Here is a 23,437-nt window from a genome sequence, read left to right as displayed (position 1 = left end):
TGTTCTAGTCTCCATTCACCACTACTTTTCAAAACTACATACAGTCAAATGTGTTTCTGGAAAAAACCCTACATCATGTAGAAATACCAGCTTATGATAAACACATTGCTTTGGAAATCTAAGATAAACAGAAGTGCTAACGCAGAAAGCCAATAAAAAAAATATTGAAAAGTTCAATCAGTATCAGATATCCATATGCCACTTGGCTGGATCAGAGCGTCATTATTGTAAGCCTCATTAAGACTCATTCAGTCCGTGTCCTTATGTCAGATGGGGGCTTGCGAGCATTAGATGGACCCCAGCCCGAATCCTCCCCTCGCTTATTTGGACAAGTAAGGCCATAAGTGCAGGGCTATTGACAAGCTTTTTCAAATTAAATGGACACGGTGTTCAGTGAAGAGCCAATCAGTTCACCGACGACACAAGGACCGAATCATTGATCTAATATCATACAAGACTTGGTACTGTCTCAACACAAGTGAGCAATCACAAATTCCACTGAAACTCTTCTGATTATAACGTCACATTAGTAACTGTGTGACCGAATTCTTTATACAACATACAGCTATTGTACTTTAAGCAGTTACGTCATCTGGTGCAGATAAAGTAGCTCATCAAAATCTAATGGAATGCTATTTTGCATTTTTATTCATTATGTATCTAAAGATGAGTGTCTACTTTAAATGGAGACTAATATTATTAATGCCCAGTATCTCTTTAATAATTGAATAAACATATTAAACAGAAGTGAGAACAGTTTTAGTTTAGCTACATGTAATGAGAAATTATATTATATACTATTATCCTAAATTAGTAATTGTGTTATCATTACATGTAGTGGTGATAGGAGCAAACAGGTCTGGGTCAGCATAAAAAGCTATTATTAGGAGCTGACTTAGTTCTTTCTTAGACATTACTACAGTGCTTATTTCTCAACTAGTAAACATAAAACCCTTTTACTCTGGCAATAAAAAAAAAAAACAAAAAAAAAAAACCATAACTACTTCAGTAATAATCTCTACAAATAATTACACTGAAAGACTACTTGCCCCCTCTAGGCAGTCACAGCTTTCAGGAAAAGGTTACCAACACACAGCTTCTCTTTACAATGTTTCTTCAAAAGTAGGGCACCTGAAAATGCCACAACAGGAACCTTGAGGTGTGATTTTTACTCACGATTTTTCTTTTTTTTTTTTTTTTTTTTTTTCTTTGAATTGGCGGAGTTAATAAAAGGCCACGTACCGAGAAGCTTAATATCCAAGACAATTGTTGACAGCGTAACAATATTAAAATAAATGATGAACAGGGTGTGAACAAATCCTTTGTGTCAGCAGGGTTCAACTACATAAGAGAAATATTTGATCAAAATTTCATATAACTTTGTACATGCATGTTTCAATCATTATTTACCATCACACTCGCTGGTAGAAGGAAAATCCCAGCAGACTTGGGGTTTGAGATGGATTCAAAATTCAGAAATATGAACACACTGTAAAACTGACTTATGTTTAGTATAGTTCCCAGAACAAAACCTGATAATATCAAGCTATTACATGTGCTAAAAAAAAAACAAGGCCTGCACTTTCACTCAACTTTACACTGCAAAGAACACACACAGCAATAAAAAATATACAGCAGATGAACACTACAATCAGCCACAACAATAAAACAGGTAACTGGTTTTAATGTTGTGGCTGATCGGCGTATTTATTATGATACCGTGTGTAGGAATTGATCTGCAAGCCAAACTTTCATGTCTTCTCAAAGTCATTTTTCTCCTGCGATGACAAAACTTTTCAATCACCTGAAATTAAGAAATGGAGGTTTTCATTTAACTATTTATTTTTCATCTGGCGGCTGAAGGGCAGCGACAAACAGATGACGGGAACGCCAAGAGCAGACAGGAAAAAGTGAGCAGAATTTTAATAACGTCAGCCCATCTGTCTGCATTAATTTTTATTGACTCTAATTCTTTGGATAGGCATGATTCGAATTCACGGTAGCTATCCCTCTTGTTTATTTTCATATATCAATTAGAGGGTATAAAATTCAGATCCTATGATGATCAATGTCATTCCCAAAGGGGGAAATAAATTCTGAGAGCTTTATTAGTAAACTGCGGGTCATAAGGCTGGATGTGCACCAAATGAAACTTCACACAGCACCCACCAGAATATAGGATTTGCTGTGAAGAGATGGAAATGATGGCGGCTCTTACAGAAACCAGCACCTACCCTGAACAGTTTGGGTTAAGGACTGTGAGATGAATTTGCATACATTTCCTCCTCTTCCTCTTCCTCCTCCTCCTCCTCCTCCTCCTCCTTCCTGCACAGCATCTTTCTCACCCTCTTCTTTAATTTCTACTGCCAATCATCTCATCTTTCACCCCCTTTCATCCCCATCTTTTCTCAACCCCATCTTTTCATACCAACACTGAATATTAATGGTTCATTCTGTCCCTTTTTCCTAAAGTCATTCACAGTACCTCTACTTGCTTCCATCAAGACCTTTTCCACTGGTCCACTTAACTTAAATCCTCAATTTATCTGAATTACCATCATTACTTTTGGCCATATTCGCTGTCTTTCTGATGACATAAGTGATCAAAGACTGAGACTTCTTAAGAGGTGCGGATACAAACCTCTTCTCTCAAAGAAAAGCTAAAAGCTTCTAAGAAACCGCTGTTTACATAGTGCTGAGAGAATTGGCTGATGTATTTATGTTCTAGCTTCTATTTTAGGCCTGTGACATCAACAACCTAATTGATGCATCTGAGTAATCAGTTTGCATACCTGGTATTAAATCAGCTGATGTTTTCCAACAACCTAAAGTTAAACTGAAAAGACTCAAGAACAAGTATACCCCTGAACTTTTTTGTGTAACTCTCTTATAAAATACGTTGATTATTAAGGAAGGGTCATGCCAGTTGTGTTCATCCGATCTTTGTCTTCCTAAACTGTTGCTATGAGGGCTCAATTTGCTTTGCGGCCCTGTTTACACTGCGCAGTGTTGGTCTGAGATGCGAGTTGACAAGCGTGGCAAGCGTGGGAGAAACGTGGTAAAAACAGAGCTCCTAGATCTGTGAGACGTGTCCACCGTCAAGTGATTCAGAGCTCTGGCGACCAAAGACAGCCTGCGGCAGGATTCTGGCAGTGTTGGAAATTTTAGGACCCAATTCATGACCAATGTCTACAAATCCAACCAATCAGAGAACAACAGGACATGACGCTGAGTACACTGACGGTGCAACATTTTGTAAGTACCATTTTTGAATAAATTTCAGGGGGAGAACACACAGTGGCTGAGGTTTGATAGGTGCTTTAGAAGAACGGTTGAGGAAAGAGAGAAACATTTTCTAAAGAGGTCATTTGAAGTGAATTAAATCTTGCAACAGTCTGATCTACCTCATCTCACATGTAAACACAACATGTTTCATGGACTTACTTCTCTCCGCCGTGACGCCCAGCAGGTCTGTTTGATCTTCCACACCACTGCAGCCACCAGGAGCAGCGACAGAAAGCAACTGGAATGACAGAAAGGAAACAATATAAAGCAGGGCTTTAACTATTAACAGTCATCAGTGAAAAGGTGCACACGTATGTTGTTTGAATGCAGGAGCTGTCGATCCTGATCTTTGCACTGTATGCTCAAATTCTAGTTTATACTCTCTCAACAGTAATTCACTGCAGCCAAAGCAACACGAGGAAAACGCTTTTTCATAACATCATCATTTCTCTAGAAAAAGAAAGCTGGATTCAAAATTATTGAGCTGTGATGCTGCATGGTGCAGGCCTGACTTTGGAATTGACTTTTTATCCAGCATTTCCATTTTGTGTATTTTTTACTATATTAAAATAACGGCAGTATTACTGTATTACTAAAGTTTTCTTTCTAACTTAAAAAAAAAAAAAAAAAAAAAAAAGACAAAACAGGGGAGATGGTATGAGGAGGTAGCACACTCATTTCTCAAGAGACTGAATATTTTGGCCGATTACTTCAATTAATAACCCAACAGTAAAATCATTAGTCAAGGGAAATTCAGCAAGGCCTGAGGGCTACTGGGATAGAAAAATATGACTGATTGAGAGCTTCCACTTCATTATCCTGGTGACAGATGAGAATGTAAAGATTATTCTGTGCGACATTCAAAGACAGTCTGTAATTTTAAGAGCTTGTCACAGCAACATGTTGAACTGGAAAATGGCTGATGTTTCATCTGTCATCTGTCTGTGTGGGGTATTTAATATCAAAGAAGATATGTATTTATGGATTTATTCATGATATCCATCGTATGTCAAGCTAGTTTTGCTTTGCATGCATTGGTAGTGAGACAAAATAAAAAAGTTTTTTTTTGATTAATTCTAAATAAAAGAAATTAGAAATAAAGCAGGTGAATGCTCAGTCATTAGGTATTTTATCATTTCCCTATAATTGTTCTCTGGTCACTGTATTAGAAGGGAACATGACTCTGCTCCTGACGTGCAGGAACAGAGTCTTGGATCTGTCTCGGAACTGAAACACATACTGTAATATGACCAATGAGCCCTTTGAGTCTTTTGGGACATGCCACGTTCTAAAATGGGCAGCCTGGTCCAATAAGCACGTTTCACCAGAGACACATGACGAGCTCTGATTTCACGGAACGGTTGTTTGATCTTTTCAACTTGAGCAGGCTCTCGGTTTGCCAGCCACACCTGGTAGATCCATTGGCTAGGATCTTTGAAGAAGGCGATAATGTCTGTGAGGAATGTGATAACACTTTGAAAATTAAAGCCTCTCATACCTGATTGAAGCAAAGTGGAGGTGACAAGGCAAAAAACCAGAGAGGGATTAAAGCATTGAGGGATGGGAACCTCCTGTGCTTCAAATGACAATTTACTTTAGAGGTGCAAAGGCAGAATCAGGGAAACCCTTTTTTTCTTTGGATGTGATGTGGCAGAAGTGACAAAAATCCCCAGACAGATGTTTGGCTTTCATCGTGTGTGTTTTGGACAGTAAAGAAGCTTAAATCCCCTTTGCTGTTCCCCCTGCCTCTCTGTTAATAAAAAGAAGTTCTGCAGGTAGTGAAGGACAAAAGTAATATTTACAAGGAGATGCTCTCAAGTTTTATACAAGTAGCTCCAGATATGAGATTTGTAGGGAGGGTGTAAACTCTTTGAGACCTAAACAGTCACTTTCAGAACACGCTCATGAGGAAAAACATGACAGGGAGCTACCACACGTTCTAATTAATTTCCAGAGTTTACTGATCTCAGACAAGTGCCACTGTTCTTTCTGTGCTCTAACATTATTATTATTGTGCGTTTTCAATAATAGACAGCCAAATGTGTCTTTTTGTGATAGTAATCATGTCCCACGATGTGTTAACACGTAAGAAAACTGGCCTTTGACAGAAAGGAGACTAACTCAACACTGCTTTCTTTTAATCACATGCTCGTGTCTGTAATCAGAGGGCTGCAGCGTTTACAGATTTTTCAGGCGGCGCAAAAGACATGTTCAGAGAGGCTCTGTAAAAATCATCCTTAAGGTGCTAAATGAGAAATAAGACAACATCTTGTCTATTTATTATAGGATTAAAACAAAAAAAGGAAATTATGAAACAGAAACGTGAACCTCTGTAAAGTGCTTAGAAAATCTATTCATTTTAAGAGTTCAGTTTGACCTTTCTTAATCATTTTGAATTAAACATAAAACTGGTGATAAATAAAGTGTACATGCATGATTCCTAAAAGCTTGTGCTTGCATATAAATGGTGTAAACACATTTGACTTTAATATTTACATGCACACATTCTCATATATATATATATATATATATATATATATATATACACATACATACATACACATATACACACACACACACACATATATAAACCCTGAGTGAGTCATGAGCGGAATGAAGCTGATTTTGTTAACTAGTATTAATTAGACCCTGGGGTTCGTCTGCAAGTATAGCACAGTTTCCAATTAGAGAGTTTCTACAGCAGCTAATCAGAACGGATGATACAATCATAATCTAACTAGATTACAACTAAAGCAGAACTGTGCAACTAAATATTGTTTATGAAGTCACTAAGATGAAGAAACAATGTGGCGATGAGGAAAAACACTTGGTGTCCAAAAGGCCTGTAGTGAAAAAGGTGAACCAATATTGGAACAAGCTCAAAAGAGGAAACCGAGCTTGTTCCCAGTGATGCCGTCATTTCTTCACCATCTCTCTCTCTCATACACGGAGGTCTGGAGACCCTGTGGGGTGATTTGACATTTTGTCATCAGGCTGATTATGTTTCCTGCAGGTTCATCCCTCCACAAACCACACACACACACACACACACACACACACACACACACAGCTGCTTGCGACTGCACCAGGGCCTTTTTCCTAAGTTTATGTGTCAGTAAGAACTGGACAACAAGGATGCAGACAGAGACTCCACAAAAACAACAGATCCATACAAAAAAATACAACACATACAAATGGAAACGGATGCATAAAAATAGGCAGGCAAAAAGAAAAAGGTATGAATTGTGTTACGGAAAGATGGGATGTATTTTCTTCAGATTTAGAAAGTATTAAATCAATCAAAATTAAAGCAAATCCGAGAAAAATAAGTTACTAAAGGAGGCAGTGTTTTGCAAATGCCATTCAAACAACAATTCCCAAGAGAAAAACCAAAACTCTGCCCTGTGCACGTGTTGTGACCCTGTGCAAAATGGTTTCCTGTGCAACAGATGCAAGCAGCTGTCAGACACATTTTCGATAAACTAAGCTCCGTGCTTCTCCCCTTTCCTACCAAGAATTCCTGAATTTGGCTATTCAACTGTAATTTGATCAGATGGAGGCGAACGATAACTGATTGTGTGACAGCTTCTCGGGAAAGTTATTGTGGACTGGGCAGTGATGGGCAGGTGCCTTGGGCAAAGACTGTCTTCAATTCCCATCCCTGACACCGACACAGATAATGCGTTGGTCCATCAGCGACTCTGAGCAGCACACCTTGAAATGAAATGAACCCACATATATACACAGATACACACAGCACCATAGCTTATGTCAGTGTCAGGGATGAAAATTACTGTCTCCACCTCTGACTTAATGAGAGAGGGAGGGGCCCACTGCTGATTTGCTCATGTGTCTCCTTACTGAATCTGAAAATTCAGTTCAACTTTCCTTTAACATGAAGTCTTTTAGCATCATATATAAAGCCAAGCTTCAAACGGTGCTATTCATGCAAAAAGCCTTATTCATTATTCACTTTACAGCTTGTTGCATAAATAGCACTATGGGTTATGGTGCTGTTGTAATTATTATGATGCTTAATTGTTCATTACTCACTTACTGCTTCTTTTTTAGTTATTTCCTTTGAATGTGAGGCTGAGGGGCAGGTATAACATGAAAACATATATATATATATATATATATATATATATATATATATATATATATATATATATATATATATAATATTCAAAAATAACTACACACAAGCTTAAGTTCCAACCAGCAGTCCAAGACACTGTGCTAAGGATCAAAGATGCCTGTCTACATCTTTATGAGGCAACTCCTTTCAGAAGGTTGCCGACCTTTTGGAGCTTTTCAAATATGCCAATATCTAACTTAAAGCATACATTATGCAATTATACTCACATCCCTTTAATTTACTCAGACTATGCTGTGCTTTTGAGACAACTCAAGTGACTCATTTTAAACATTTCAGTGAGAAAACATTTCAATCACCGCTCTTAGGATGAAAAAAAAAAAAAAATTAAGAGTCCTCATATCTTGATCTCCCACGCCTCCTCTTTAGATGGTATTTGCAGAGCAATATGCACCTATTTAAACGGTTACTTGAAGCTCATTTGCCACTTGAAAAAAAAAAACTGCCTTGAAGACACAAGCAGCATTTACAAGTGCTCTGGTTAACAGAACTCGTCCAACAGGCTCAAGTAAGTAACTCAATAAGCCCCTGGAGAACAGAGCGGAGACTAAAGAGGTGGTGGCTCAAATTCAGGATAATGCTTCTTGATTGCTGAACACTTAGTCGTTTGTTTTAGCTGTCCTAAGTGTGTGTGTATCCCAGTTGTATAAATATTTTACTCACTTACCTGAAAAATGTCACAAAGAATTGGACAAGGTCCATGATGCTGTTGTGTTGGGAGAAGGCAATCTGTTTGAGAGAGACAAGAGAATGACTTAAAGTCGGACAAATACCAGGACAGCAAGATTAAAAACCAATGTAAATGGAACAAAACGTTACAGCCAACATGATATGAACATGGATATAAATCACCAAACTTTTACAAAAGGTACGTGAGGCCTTTATGGCAATAGAAAAAAAAAATCTGCCATTAACAATCATTTAATTTCATGGGGGAAGCTCTCGGCTCGGTGAACTTTCACTTCATTCTGACTGAGCTCTGTGACACTGTGACAGGGTTAACATGATACACTGTTGACAGGTCAAGTCTGCATTAAGAGCCGAGTGGACCTGTTAAAAGGTCACTGACAAGAGTCTCTGGAGGATCTTCTATTAGAGCTTCTGCCGGTAAAGGAAAAAAAAAAAATCAGTGAAATGGGGGAAACGTGGCAGAAAGCTTTCTGTCGGTAGACAATACATAACTGAAGCAGAATGAATGTGAAGACCTTTGAAAAAAAATTATCTGGAAAGCTTTAGCGGGAATTAGAAGTTGATCCAAGTGTATCTTGCTTATTCTAAACAACAGACAGGCTCTTCTATATAAACCTGAAGCCAGAGATTAAAAAAAAAAACCTGATTCCTTCAGATCTTTAATAAGTTCTTTTCTTTAGCGCCAGTTGCAAAGATAAAAACAGAAGCTTAAATTACAATTTCATAATGCAATATAATTTTAAAACACTGATAAAACAACACACCTCCATTGAGCCACAATGGGAAGGGACCCGAGGTAAACTTTGTTGTTGAGGTGAATAACACAGAGTATCTCTCTTGTATATCGCTGATTTACAGTGGAGTCCAAAAGTCTGAGTCTGTATGTGTCAGACTCTATGCCTAAAATGCAACAGGCCCAGTGAATGTTTTACCTTCATTAAAAGAAGTATTACACACGCTCCCGGCAGCTAAATCATATCTGATAGGCCGCATCATAGTGACATGTCATTATCTACTGTAGATGCTTTGAAGGCATTCTGCCCTGAAAACATTCAGACACACAAACACGACGTCATCCACAGCAATATCGAGTCTCCTCTGGTTGAAAGCACGTAGGGTTGGGTAATAGGGGACAAACCGTGCTTTTGGAGGTGGATTACTTGCGTCATTCTTTGCTGCTTTGAATGCTGATGAGGCGCAATATTTAAACGATGAGGATTCAGCCTATCACAGGGCCGGTAAAACAGACCAGAGTCACTGATTTATGAAGATAGTGTGAGAAGAGAGGTATTTCTCTTTTGTGTTCCTTAATGATGTGTAACTGACAAGCTACATAGAGCTGAATATTTCGCTTTAGTGGTGACGACATGAGGGTGCACGCTTAAGGTTGTGCAGCTGGATTGAGTCTCCACTGGACCGATCTTTATTGACAACCCCATGGCCTTCACAAACTTCTGCCACCGTTGACTGTCTTGAGCAGAGACTGAGAACCACTGATCTGAAATGAAATGCTCGCTGACACGGCTGACACGGCTCAAAACGCACATTACACAGATGTTTTGCTGCCTTTTTTAATACCGTTCTATTCTAGTGCTGGCGCTACTGCTTTTCACATAGGATGAGGTCAAAGCAATACGTTTGGGGTCAATTTAATCTCAATTTGTCAATCTCAGCCGATCGATGACATCATTTGAGAATGTTCCTCTATTACAAGTGGACTTTTATTACACTGAGCAGTTTCTTGGATAACAATTACACTGACACACGATGATGTCACACTGCTCTTTCCTTGTCTTTACCCACATTCGACGGCTTATCTTATTTATTTTTATTTACACATTAAATACAGAGGCTCATAAGTGCATTCTCAAATTCAGCTTTATCTCATCCACGTCTCCGCTCTCTCCCCTGCATCATGCGGGCGAGCAAGGAAAGAGAGACCTTATCCTGTTACCGAGACCGTTTGCTTTAACGGCTCACGGCAGTCCATAATAAATAAGTGACTGTTGGCCAGCAAACCTAATAGAAAACTATTACCGGGCCACCTCCACAGATGGACTGACCCCTAAGACATTATTACCCCTCATCTACCACATGAAAGGGAGGGACAGAACAAATATGAAAATCAATATATGGGAGCGGGCTAATTAGCAAAAAGGGGATTGCGTGCTATTGTTAGAAATGACAACCGTATCTATCACATTTCTCAGTAAAAGCTTTTGCTTCTTGCTTAAACATACAGTTTTACAAATAAGATGGTTGCAGACTGAGCACCGGCTGAATGTTTTTCCTTGATTTCAAAAAACATCAGGAACATTCAAAAGTTAATAATACAAATCATTGCTAGGGCTTGTTTTTAAGAAATAAAACTGCAGGAATATGGAGCTACAAGTGTAAATTAAAGCGAGTAAGTGAATAACAAATAACAAATGTTTTAAGAAATATATAATATACAAAACACTAAGTTTAAGCAGTATTTCACATTTAACCAATACTGATGGAAAATGATTGGATCAAATTGTAATCTGGAGCGTGTCCAAAAGAATTTGTCAAAGTTAAAGCGTTAAAATTCACATCCTAAATTTTTGAGGCGTTAATTACTATTTAACTTTTGAATGAATATCAACTAAAGTGATGTTTGCTTAGTTGCAGCCAGTTATAGCCATCAGTCAACAGTGGAGAGAGAATGAGTGCAGACCAAATTTGCTTTGTCAGACTCCCAGGTCAAATAGACCTGCCTACATCTGACAGAGGAGCAGCCTTCTGTTCTCCCTTAACCTCCGTGTTGTTGTCACTATCACATCACAGCACATCCCTCTTTGTCTCTCATTTTGAAGCAGTCAGTCGGATTAGTGCTATGTGGCCTCTAGCCCCAAGTGACTTCATTGCCTGTGAGACTAAACCGTGGGTTTTTTTTTTTTTGTTTTTTTTTTTTGAAAAGAGCTTAATTGTTGTTTTCCGACAAACCTAAAATAACTAACAGCAAATTTATTTTTCATAGTATTATATTCTCATATCAAAGCTTCAATCTCCACCATTCAGAGAAAGATCTAGAAAAGGTTAAACAGTGCCCGCTTAAAAACAGGTGTGCACCTATGCAAGCTAACCATTGGCCATTAAACCTGTAATTAGAATAAAGTGCACTTGAAATCACCCTGAGCAACAACGGAGCTCTGCATCGGCAAAGATGGCTGCTGCTGCTGCTGCTCTCTTTATGCACATAGGACTGGGACCTATTGTTTATAAATGGGATCTTTTTAGATGACTACACACATACTGTACATGTAGTGAGAAATCTGGGACAACATTACACTTGAGAAAGGATTAAATTGCTGCATCATCTGCTTCATAGGAGTCAGATAGCACAGTCACAAGTCACAGTCCTTACCTGGATCTTGATGGGCCATGAGAAGTTACTGACATAGACATAAAAGGTAATGTTGGGGTTGCTTCTGAAGGTGAACTTCTCACAGGAGAAACTGTCTCTGTATTCCTTGATATTAGTTTTGGACACGATGGGCACCTCCTCTCCAGAGATGGTTCCAGCTGTTGGGGCACAGAGTTCATGTTCAGCACACTGCTATTTGGTGCTCACTGAGCTCACCTACATACAGAAATGACGCCGGAGCGGCTGCAACACATTATTATGAATCCATTAATGGGTTTCTCATGCCATTTAGGACAACAGGAAAGCTCTCATGACCAATTATTATTGTGTCTGAAGTGCATTATATCTTTTTGGATGACCTAAAACAGAGTGGAGCTTTATTGTGTAATTATACATGCCGTCCATATTTCATTACTAAATGGGCATAGATGTGGGAGAAAAGCACAACTCAAAAGAGGGACTGAAATGCTGCTGTTCAGAGGTCATGACTGAGTCATTCTAGCACATATTCATCTTTTGAATTCATATCACCACAATCAGCTAATGCATTTAGTATATTTGACACCTAGACTTTAAAATTGTATGCCCTGGGGGCAGATGAAGATTGCATAAGGGCAACAAATCTCTGCAAAGATCAACTATTTATTATAGTGCTTGTTTGTGTTAATTTATGTTCAGTATTCATGAGCAGAGTGTTCTTGGTGAATACTGCGACAGCCCACAACAGGCAGGCAAGTTAAAAAGTGTAATACCTGTTATAATTGATGACAAGATTTCAAGAGAAGAAGATGATAGAATTCTCTTTCAACCAAATTCAATATGGTCAAATTTAAGAGCAAACCTTTGAGGGCGTCTTGTTAATATACAATTCATAATACCCACCCTGAAATAAAAACTAGTGCATTTCCAAGCAAAGCCCTTTAAATGAAAAGTCTATTTTCCATCTATCTTAATGTTTCAAGTCATTTCTTATTCTTCCTCATGTCAGTGGGTCCTCAACATTGACATTCCAACCCACAACTCTGAAACAAAAGAACTGAAAATGACAGCTTGAGTGTGGCTACGTGAGCACGTTTATCTTAATTGAAATCACCCCCGCCCCACACCCCCTCCCTCCTCCCCCTCCCCCCCAAACCAAAGGCGTTTTCACGCTCTTGTCGATTGTGAAGAGGCTCCCCGCTCCTTCTGAGACACAATATCTTTGCGGGCAAAGGGGACCCAGCTTCAAATATTAATGACGCCGCATCGAAAAGGTTAAGGTGGCGGCAGGGAGCAGGGGAGGTTAACGTGTTTTAGTGGTTGGAAAATGTCAGTGTGGTGGGGACAGAGAAGGTGGCAGATGACTTGAGAGGAAGGGAGGGCATGAGATAAACAGTGGCACTGGACGACTGCAGTGTCCTTGGGTGTCTTTCCTCAGGGGACCTATAATATCCACTCAACAGTGACACAGTACTCACTACCCAGACAGGGTGCATTATTGTTCCTGTTCTATCTGTTATACCTACTGAGTAAATGATTACATTAATAAAAAAAAAAGAGAAGACAATTTTACTACATTACAAATAAAATTACTAAAGCCTGGATGGGTGCGGGTAGGAAGTAGGTGATTAAATTTGCAATTTTGGCATTGATATGACAATAAATATAGATAAGTATATCTAATTATCCTGAGTCTGTGTTTGACCTGTCTTTAGAAATCGCCTTGTGTGGATGAAAATGACTTCTTAATGATGCTTGGACTAAATCCGGTGCATGTCATTTTGTGTGGGAGAGAGAAATTACCCAGTGGGGTGGTGGGTTTCAACATGCTCTGAGATTATGAATATCTGCTTCGCTGACCTTCCCATGCTAAATAATATTTTGGGGTTTTTTTGTGTAATTGTTCCAAACATGACTTCACCCTCGAGACTTTTACAAATCTGTCACCTTTTGACTTGAATCCCAAAAAGCATTTGTGACTTCTGCCATTTGTTGGATGCAGAATAAAATATTTTGTTTATTGCATAATTATATTTTGGTACTGGACTGAATTCACTGCAGGAGTGTTTGAACTGGGAATATGTATTTTCACAGTCTAATGGGTGGATTTATAACACTGTGAGAAGAGAGAAAGAAAACTCATTAACCAATGGCCTGTGTAGAGTTTTGGAAAATCCATCAACTTCAAAGCAAAACCTGCTTCATCAGTATGTAAATAACATCTGCACACAGTTTTCCCTCAGCAAGGTGTCTACGGTCTAATAGAGGGACAAAAATAGAGCAAGGCATTTCTACATTACATTAATTAAAAGTGTAAAATCAAAAGTAAAAGTACCTGTTGATCCCACCGACCAGGTGATATTGAGGTTGAAGTTGTTGGATGCATTAATGGACATGTCCAAGTTCTTGTTTGCCTTGAGATAAGAAAACACCACAACATGAATGTAGTTAAAAATAAGATAAACTGAAATTATCACACAAAAAGTCACAGCAGAGAAACTACTGGGGGTTACGAAAGGATTCAGGAAGCCTTGGACAATTTGTGGCCAGTTCCAGACTCCTGGTTTAACTTTCTAGCATCTTGATAGAGAATTGGCCAGTCAACGAGATTTAACAAAGTGCTGCACTCATGTCACATCTTCAAAAAAAACAAACAAAAAAATTTAAAAAACGAGGCGACAATTTATGGTGTCTCTGCCTCTATTACCAGACTGGAGAGCTTTGATTTGTGAAATAGTTACCTGCTCAGGTGAGGCCATAAAGTTAATGGCAGTGTAGTGATTGTCATCTTCCTGGATGAGACTGAAGGTGAACTGGTAGTCGATCAGGAGATTGTCTATTTAGAGAATCAGACAGGAAAGAAAAGAAAGGTCTCACGTTACTTTCCCATCATTCAACAGTGCGTCTTACGTAACAAAGGGCAGCAACTTTCTGAGGAATACACACAATCTGAGCTTCCAGCTGTGGCTCACGCTGCTAGAGACCACTGTGACGGCATAAAAACAAAGAGATGCATGCTATGTCATGTGATCAGAAGAAACTTCCAAGTAATAATCTGACTGATGGAGACAAGGGAAATCAAAACGACTGCAAAGTACAGTTTCCTCATCAAGTAGAGAACAAGTATTTCATTATTAACTAATAGCAGACTGTCACAAATAAATTCACTATTTTCCCAAAATTATATACAAAAGGTCAATAAGGCATCAATATAAAAGTATTTAGATTGAAATATCTATTGTGGATTGTTTCTTCAATCCATTTTGTTTTAATTGCACTAAAATCTCGGCAGATAATAGAAGTGAGCTCAAACAGTAGTGGAGAAAGCCACAATGAGTGCAGCATGTTAATCCACGGTCAGTGGCCTTTTAGGTGGTGTGAGGAGTGTCATGTTTACAATAGTGTGTGACAGCTCAAGAGAAAGTCCCAGCAGTGTGCAGAGGGTAAAACGAGCTGCAGGCTTTCAGTTTCCTGTCTTTTTCTCTCATTGAGCCTGGTGTCGGGCTATGGCATTTCAAAAAGGGACAAAACCTTGGCAGAGGGTCTGTTGTCAGTAGCACAGTGTTGAAAGGCAGATAACACATCACTAAGTACTGCAGCACCGTGAAGGACACAACATCATGCAAACAAACACTCCAAGCACAAACACCAGCGTGTACGGTACACACAGGAGTACAGGCACAGATGTGCGACCACTCGGCGCTGGCTGTCAACTTTATGTCTTTTTTTTTTTTTTTTTTTTTTTTTTTTTATTTCATAATGCAGCCGTTTGCATCACTCACCTTGATAGGTTCCCCTCTTATTTAAACTACCACTTAGTCAACTTTGTAAATGAATGATTGAGTAGGTGGGTGATTGAGTGACTGAGCAGACAAGTGGAGAGTTTTTTACTCCTCCGTCTCCTTGATTAGCTCAATCACTCACTCCTTCTGATGCACTTGACATTTTCACGACAAGTCATTCTGTCACCGAACAAGCGCCCCTGGTGCCAAAGTGCTAAAATGCTCCATCTGCCCTGAGCGGAAGAGTGGAAGTGGAGAAGCGGAGAGGGAGAAAGAAAAGCAGAGAGAGAATAGCCAAGAATAATCAAGGCGGCGTGTGTGTGTGTGTGTGTGTGTGTGTGTGTGTGTGTGTGAATATGAGCTGTCCAGTGGAGAATTACTCACAGTAACAGGTTCCTCTGAGTGGATTGCCAAGGTAACGGTTCTCTGAGTCACATCTGCAGTGAAGAAAACAGAGAGGAGAGAACAAGATGAAGACGAGCGCTAACAGATTGAGAGCAAGAATGCCTCTTATCAGGAGCAGTGGATGCCAAGTGCCAGCGCATTAGCTCCCGCTGTTGGCGCCTCATCAAGTCTCTTACTTCTGACAAAGAGGAAATAATCTGATAGTTTCTAAAAGTTAATTAGATTTTTCTTTTTTTTTTCTTTTTTTTTAAGTTTTGTTTATCGAAGCAACACAGTGATGAGCTACAAACTTTACGTACCACCTGATCACAGAGCACTAAAAGTAACGTACTAAGATTAATCCCTTAAAATCCTTGGAGCAAACAACACAATTTATAAAGAAATATAATCCTAAATTGAGATGTGACAGCCAAACCAAGAATAACCACCAATCAAGTTGAGCCCTTTGAAAGGGATGGATGAGATAGGACAGGAAAAAAAAAATGTAGTTTGAGAGATATACAGTTAGTGAGTCAAGTTCAAAACAGGCTAAACAAAGCTGCCCAAGGCAAGTTTAACTTTGTTTTGTACTTATTTTTATTAATTCAGACATTTAGGATTCAGACTTAATATCCAGAGCTCAAAGTGAACATGTTCACACACAACCTGTAAAACAATTGTGCCATTACTTTTGATTCTCTCTTCAGCCTGTGTTTTTGAAGATAAAAAGATTGGGGATAACCCTGTCCCGGAGCGGAGTACAGTACCCATCAGTCAAATAAAGAATATCTCTTAAAATCATTAACATTAACATTAACAATGGCAACTAAATATAAATCTCTGAAAACTGAAATAAAAAATAAGAATTTAATGTTCCAAGTTACACAAGAACAAGAACGACTTTAAAATGCTACAAAGAACTGATTGTGTGAAAACTGGACAATTAGAAGCTTCCACTGTTGTTAGTTGACAAACACTCTCATTTTAAATCCTTGAGCGTCACCACTGTCCTCACAAATGGCAAACACAAAAACAAACTTGCTCTTAACGACGATTCACCGATTTTCCATCCTCACTCATAAAGGTTTTGTACTTTACATATTTTTTTGCTTTGGTTGGGATATTTTAAAATGTTGTTTTAACAGTTCAATTAATACATCTCCAAAATAACACCCCTTGACTTGTTTTATATGTGCACTTGTGTAAACAGAAAGCTATGAACGGGTGTCTTAAGCAGCGTCAGGTGATGCAGTTTGCTCAAACCGCTGCCGTTCAACAGCACACACAATCTTCACACCTCAGTGATACTGTAGTGTAACAGCCAAAATGGTCTGACTTTTAAATGAAGTGCTGCCAAACACAATCATTTGTTAACATCGACTGTGTGCGTGCGCATGAGTGTGTTTTATCAGGCTCTCCAACGGCCTCTAATGAGGAGGAACATATGGCAGTGTTCATTGGAGAGCAGTGCTCTTCGTCTCCTTTTAAATGCATCTCCCTGCTCTGTCTCTCGATCTTTGATGCATTTTAACTGCCTACAGTTCACTCTGCACTGGCTGATGCACTTCACCTGATAAACAGGATGAGTAAAATCACACATGTGCACTAGAACTGCATAAAGTCAGAAATGACACCCATTATAATATCCATGATCATTTTTTGATGTCGTTTCCTCTTACAGACAACTAACTGGACTTGCGAGAATAAAAAAATATCAGAGGCGTTGTCGAGGAGTCAGAGAGGACACATAGCGAAGGAGGGAGCGGAGGAGACACGAACGCCACTGAGGAGGAGGTGACGGTTAGTGATGTTACAGTGACTGTGCCTCTAAAAATAATGCAACATTGGTTGTTTTGCAGCAGTCTGGATTCACGAGACAGACGGGATCACCAGTGAAAGTAGTACGCAAAAAAAAAAAAAAAAAAAGAGTCAGTCAGATGAGTGTGGCAGTAACACATCTGATGTGTTTCCACACCTTAAATATCACCAGAGGTGTAAAACTGTAACTTGAGCTTACAGTTTATATAATACAGTGAGCGAATTACAAATGTTTAATAATGCTGAAAAATCACACGTGACAGTTTTAATGCTTATAAACTGTTTATTTTGTCATGTCAGCAGGAGCTGTTGTACTGGAGCGGCTCACGCAGAAACACAGGCACAGTAAATGCTTTGACAACATATCAACTAACCCGATCAAACAGGATTTCGATGCTATATCTAAGAAGCAAATCCTGAAGGACAAGCATCAATCTAATGGGTGGAGGACACTGAGCTGGGGAAGAGCCAGCTCCAGGTCTCTCACTGTTAAGGTTGAAGAGGGGAGGACAGGCCCTTTTACCACAGCACAAAGGACGGAGGATAAACGCCGCCACAGGCTTTTGAACCTTACAGAACATCACTCCTGGAGCGTTTTCAGCCGCCTGGCATTTACAGAAGGAAAAAAACACACACGTACCCACACACGCTCATCATAAAGTGTATAGTGCGACTCCTCAACTCTGTATCTTAATTTAATCTACACCTACATGCATGTGTGCACTCATCTGAACTCCAGGCTATACCCCTGCACTGTATCTTAATTTGATCAACACTCTCAACTTGAACCTTTGTCTCCGCTTGTGCACACGCTGTAATTTAACGGGCAAAACACACACACACACACACACACAAACACGCACACACAAGGAGGAGAAATTTGCTATGAACCTATACAATGTCCTTCACACGTATGAAGGCTGGAGCAAGCGCACTTGTCCCCGCTCTCAGAGCTCACCCCCCCTTACCTCCAGCACAAGAAGAATCCTGAATAATAATAATAATAATAATAATAATAATGTTTACAAATGAGCACTATAATAAGAAATATTTCCATCACCGCTCTTGTTTGACTCATCGCTGTAACGCAGCCTGGACCTCATCAATTGTTTTCAAAAACAATTCTATTCTGCACTGATGCACCCTTCACTTCATTACCGCGGCTATTATTCGGAGGTCCTAATGGCATCGGTGGCTGCGGTGCACGCGTGTGTGTGAAAGCCTACATGTGTGTACGTCTGTGTGCAGTGCTGAAACCGACAGAGCGCCCTTGTGCAGAGGTCTTTGTTTAGGGGGTTATTGCTGGGGATGGTGCAAGTGAGTGGCTGACAGGGGCTGGGGGAGACACTGATTACATGTAATGAGATACCAGAAATTGCATTACAAGAGGGGAACAGCAAACACCCCACCCCAACCGTTAGTCACTACATACACACACTAATTTGATTACACTTGGAAAAAAAAAAGTGATTACTTGATTACTCTAACATGTTTGAATGTGAAAATGCATCTGGATTTTGAGTTTAAACACACCACTAAAATAATGGTTGTTGATGCAGACAACACTAATCTAATGAACAACATATTTTGGTGGTCGATGTTGCTGGCAAAATTTTAAGATGATAATCGGTGATGCGTTTGCCGGAACCTTCCTAAAGCTGGCTCCAGACCCCTGCCCCCCTTTTTAATTGGCTGACGGTGACTGGCTCTGCTGGTGCCTAGCCTGCTCTGACACCCCCGCTCTGATTTTGTAGGGCGGAAAATGAGTCGTTTGAATCTACTGTTAGCCACCTGCTATCTGGGTGTTGCTCTGCGTTGCACTGTGCTGCTTTCCATCTGGCAGCAGAAATTAATGTGACACTCTGTCATTTGTCTCAAGTGTCATTTACATATTGTCAAAGTCAACAGGAAGCACAGGGTTTTATTTTTTTTGAAGAGGTCTTACTTTAAGCACTTTCCCTCAATGAGTTTCACTGCATACTGTAAATGCTAAGTCTCAGCATAAACACCAAGTTTTTCTATGACTGGCTCCAAAACAAACAACGACTCCTCACATGAAGTGTGTAACAGGTATTTACTCTCTCTCTGAGCAGAATGTAATTGGAGGAAAATGTCACAGATCATGTTAGTTTGTAATTTTGAGACTAATGATTTACTTCTGCACACCAGCTAATGTAAACACATGGCTTACATACAGAGCACGATGCCTCTAACATGTTTATCCACATGTGACCACGGGTCAACTGTGTATATTGTATCTGTGTGTCTTCCATGTGCAGGCTGTGAAAACAAATTTCCCCCTGCGACAATAAAGACCATTTATCTTACCAGTGTTGGCAAATCATACTGTGATTTTTAACACTTACTAGTTATCTTATTCTCTTACAGGTTGGTCTACTCCTTATCAAAATTCATTTTCAAAAGTTGGGTTTTTACATAATTTATAAATTCATTTTATGGAGGTTATAAAACCAGGAAGTAGAGGTTTATTTGAGATTTAAAGCCAAAAAGTTAAAAGCAGCCTGTGAAGTTTGTGGTTTCACACAATTCCACTCATTGACAGCTTGTGGCGATAACACACAAACAGACAAAGAAAAAGAAGAAGAACACTGCTAAACAGTAAACGTGGATGTGCCTTTTGTATAGCTTTAAGGTTTTCATGACCGGTGAATATTACTTTGCAGACTATAGTCTTGTCATTGTATTTAATGAGAAGCTGTTTCAGGTGAATCAGTACGATATGACTAAAATGGGACTAAAAAAAAATTGAACAAAAATTTGACAAAGCCTGAGCACACAGTGTTGGGGATATATTATGAGGAAATGTGATTTTAGAGGCAAAGAGAGGCAGGAAAAACCATGTCATGGTGTGTGGGAGTGTACTGCATTTGTGCTCACGGTTGCCAGTGACCCCTCCACACCTCTTCCTGCATTAGGGTTATTAAAAACATCAGTGTCCATTTTGCTTACAACCGGGAAAGCAGACAGCTAAGTGGAGATTGGTCCTCCTACACCGAGGGAATCCACAGCGTCAGCAGAAATCATTGTGGAGGTGGAGGTGGAGCTTCTGGACAGTAATGTCAACTGATAGTTGTTTTTTTTTATACACCACAGACTCATTAAAACAAGTCTCCACAAGAGAAGGAACAAAGTGTCTCTTGGTGGTCAGGAATCTGTGCTCAAACCCACACTGTAGAAATCATTAATTACTTAAGTGGTCATTTTAATTGTCTAATTTGAAAATGCACTTTTGCTGTTTTGTTTTCTCCCATTCTTCCTATTGTATGAATCCCATTATATAATTACAAAAAGGGGTTACTGAAAGTCAGACTACGCCGTGATTCAAAATCTGATCACGCTGATTTCCATTTAGTGAGTGTACTGATTATTTAGTATCTTTCTGACTCATCCACGATGATACTCCAATACCAAAAAAATGAACTGCTCTAATATGACAGAATTAAACAAGACAACCTGATCCACAAAAAGATCCTGACACAATATTCCTGCAACATAAAGAATATGTTTTTTGTTTTTTTTTAAGTTACCATTTGATGAAAAATTAACTCCTCTGGATTACCTACCATTCTGATGTATTGTAATTTGTTCCACTGTCGTGTTATTATTTTTCCAAACTGTATTAAATTAGAAGCAAGGGGTAAACTTATTCAACTTCAACTCTCATGAATCTGTTTTTGTCTCTTCTAAAATCTCCAGGGTGGGTTTTAACTCAGTGTTCTAACAGAAGCTCTGTCTTTTCAGTCCATAAAGATCATCATCATAAACATGAGCGACTTCTAGGATCATAGAGCCAATACTCAGTGGTTTTTAGCTCACAATATAGGCAAAATATCAGAAACAGCAAATTAACCCCATTAAGTGATCACTGACCCGGTGACAGGCAGCCCACTAACAATTGATTGACATTACCTTAACTAAGTGAATTTCAAGTGCAACATTGACAGTGTGTCTCTCATTTCACCTCTGTGTTGTGGATCTGAACTTTAGGAAACAGGGTCCAGAGATGCTGAACTGACCACACCTAATAATAAAAAGCTACAGCGTGAAATGTCGATCCAAAATTTGAAGATGATTATTGAAATATGCAACCATTTGAAACGCTACAAGGTACTTCTGTTTTCTCATGCGTGTAGGTGTGTGTGTGTGTGTGCGCGCACGTGTGTGTGTGAGCATATGGTCGAGTACTCACAGCTGGCACTGGTCTCCTTTGATTCCCTTGGTGGTGCAGAAGCATTTGCCAGTTAACACCTGGCACACACTCGCGTGACCATTACACTTACAGGCTGGAAGGGGTGGAGAAACACAGATGGAGGAGAAGACGGGGGAGAGAAACGGAGCATGTGAAAGAGAGAACAGAGGGACACAGACATCACTGATTAGCATTACATATTGCTAAATATGTGGATGAAGTTTGTGTAGCCTTGGGTACAAGCACAGTCAGTTAGACATTTCCAACCTGAGTCGACACCTTTGCATTCAGGTTGTCCTCAGGGCAAAATAAAACCCTACAATTTTCACAATCTTTGCCACAACGGTTGTTTCTCCCTCACTAGGCTGCTGCCGCTGAACTGAACACACAGAGATGAAATTGATATTGAGCAGGGGAACATTGTAAACAAGCGCATTTTCCCAAAAGATTGGCTGAACTTCAGATATCTGTTACACGATGGAGAAAAATATGTGTGGCATCCATTCCGGTTTGTATTTGCAGGACAAGTGCCGACCTACTCCTCTCAGTTCGCTACGTTTTAAAGCAGTGACAAGCTGCATTACAGTTCCTCCTTCTTCCCGCTTCTTAGAACATTTCCCAAGATGGTACATGTGAATATTTCAGGTGACAGGACTGCTTTTAACTGGGCGTCTGAGCACTTTTTGCTACACTTCTTCTCATTGACAGCTGGTGCTGCACTGATTCAATTTGTCTACATGTAAAGTTACACCAAGTAGGTTTTGCCAAATGCCCAAACTAATGTGGATCATGATATGAAATGAATCCCTTGTCTATATGTGCATGTATTTATGAAAGAAAATGATTTTGAGTCATTTCATCCCCAGGCTCCAAAAGAATGAGAACTAATAATCCCCTCAGAGAAGCTCGCCCTCGTGGTTTCACTTTACGTGTAAAGTAAAGCTACCTGAGACCATAAAGCTCCCAGATGTGTATGTTTGAGTGTTTGAGTGTTTGAGTGTGTGTGTGTGTGTGTGTGTGTGTGTGTGTGTGTGTGTGTGTGTGTGTGTGTGTGTGTGTGTGTGTGGCTCCCATGTCTGACAATTCAAACAATAGCCTACATGTAATTTCTCAGGAATGCTATTCATGTCTTGTAAGGTAGGATTGTGGGTAAATCTCCTCTTGACAAGGAAGCTGCATCACCACTCTCCAGTCGATCTGCAATTCAGTTCATGAAAAGACAGCTATCAAATACACATAGAGTCATTCTATATTTGACTTAACGTCCATTCCTGTGCTACATTTACACCTCTTATCCCACATTATATTCAGCGAGCATGGTGTGCTTTTTGCTTTGAAAACAGGAATGCTGTATAAATTATGGGTTGCAGTCACTCCAGAAAATGTATTCTGCACTGAGCAGGAGACGCAGACGAAAGATAAATCTACTTCATCTGCGATTCAAAAACTCAGTCGAAACATTTTTACATCCAAAGAGAAAAATCTGAATACCACACCCTGAAATTTAGTAAAAACAATCCAATTATCTGCTGAAATCTGTATCAGATTGTCGACAGTTTCCTCAACCAGCTCTGTGCGTAAACATACCTACTTGTGTGTGTATCCCATAATCCAAAAAAATCAGGATGCGTGACGTGTACACGTTTCTTTTTTCTACAAAGCTGTGCCTTATGGGCGAAAAACCACAGTAACACGAGAGTTCAGTATTCGACCTTCAGCTTCACCTGCAGTTCCCACAGTGCACC

General features: G+C 39.5%; 1 protein-coding gene across 1 annotated transcript in view; it reads right to left on the bottom strand.

Annotated features, from left to right (window-relative positions):
* The window catches only part of atrnl1b (attractin-like 1b), a 61,623-nt gene that overhangs the window by 15,785 nt on the left and 22,401 nt on the right, over positions 1-23,437 (bottom strand). Inside the window, exons 20-26 of the mRNA XM_071462140.1 lie at positions 21,693-21,786; positions 15,665-15,717; positions 14,240-14,334; positions 13,834-13,912; positions 11,520-11,677; positions 8,109-8,170; positions 3,445-3,523 (exon numbers count right to left, since the gene is read on the bottom strand). Of these exons, the coding sequence (XP_071318241.1) occupies positions 3,445-3,523; positions 8,109-8,170; positions 11,520-11,677; positions 13,834-13,912; positions 14,240-14,334; positions 15,665-15,717; positions 21,693-21,786 (620 nt within the window). The remainder of the gene's footprint in view (positions 1-3,444; positions 3,524-8,108; positions 8,171-11,519; positions 11,678-13,833; positions 13,913-14,239; positions 14,335-15,664; positions 15,718-21,692; positions 21,787-23,437) is intronic.

The sequence above is a fragment of the Trachinotus anak genome, unplaced genomic scaffold (assembly GCF_046630095.1).
Source record: "Trachinotus anak isolate AG129_WGS33_773 ecotype Australia unplaced genomic scaffold, CSIRO_AGI_Tana_v1 ptg000025l, whole genome shotgun sequence".
NCBI lineage: Eukaryota > Metazoa > Chordata > Actinopteri > Carangiformes > Carangidae > Trachinotus > Trachinotus anak.
Note: the sequence above shows the minus strand (reverse complement) of the source record. Positions and strands in the feature narration are given on the sequence as shown.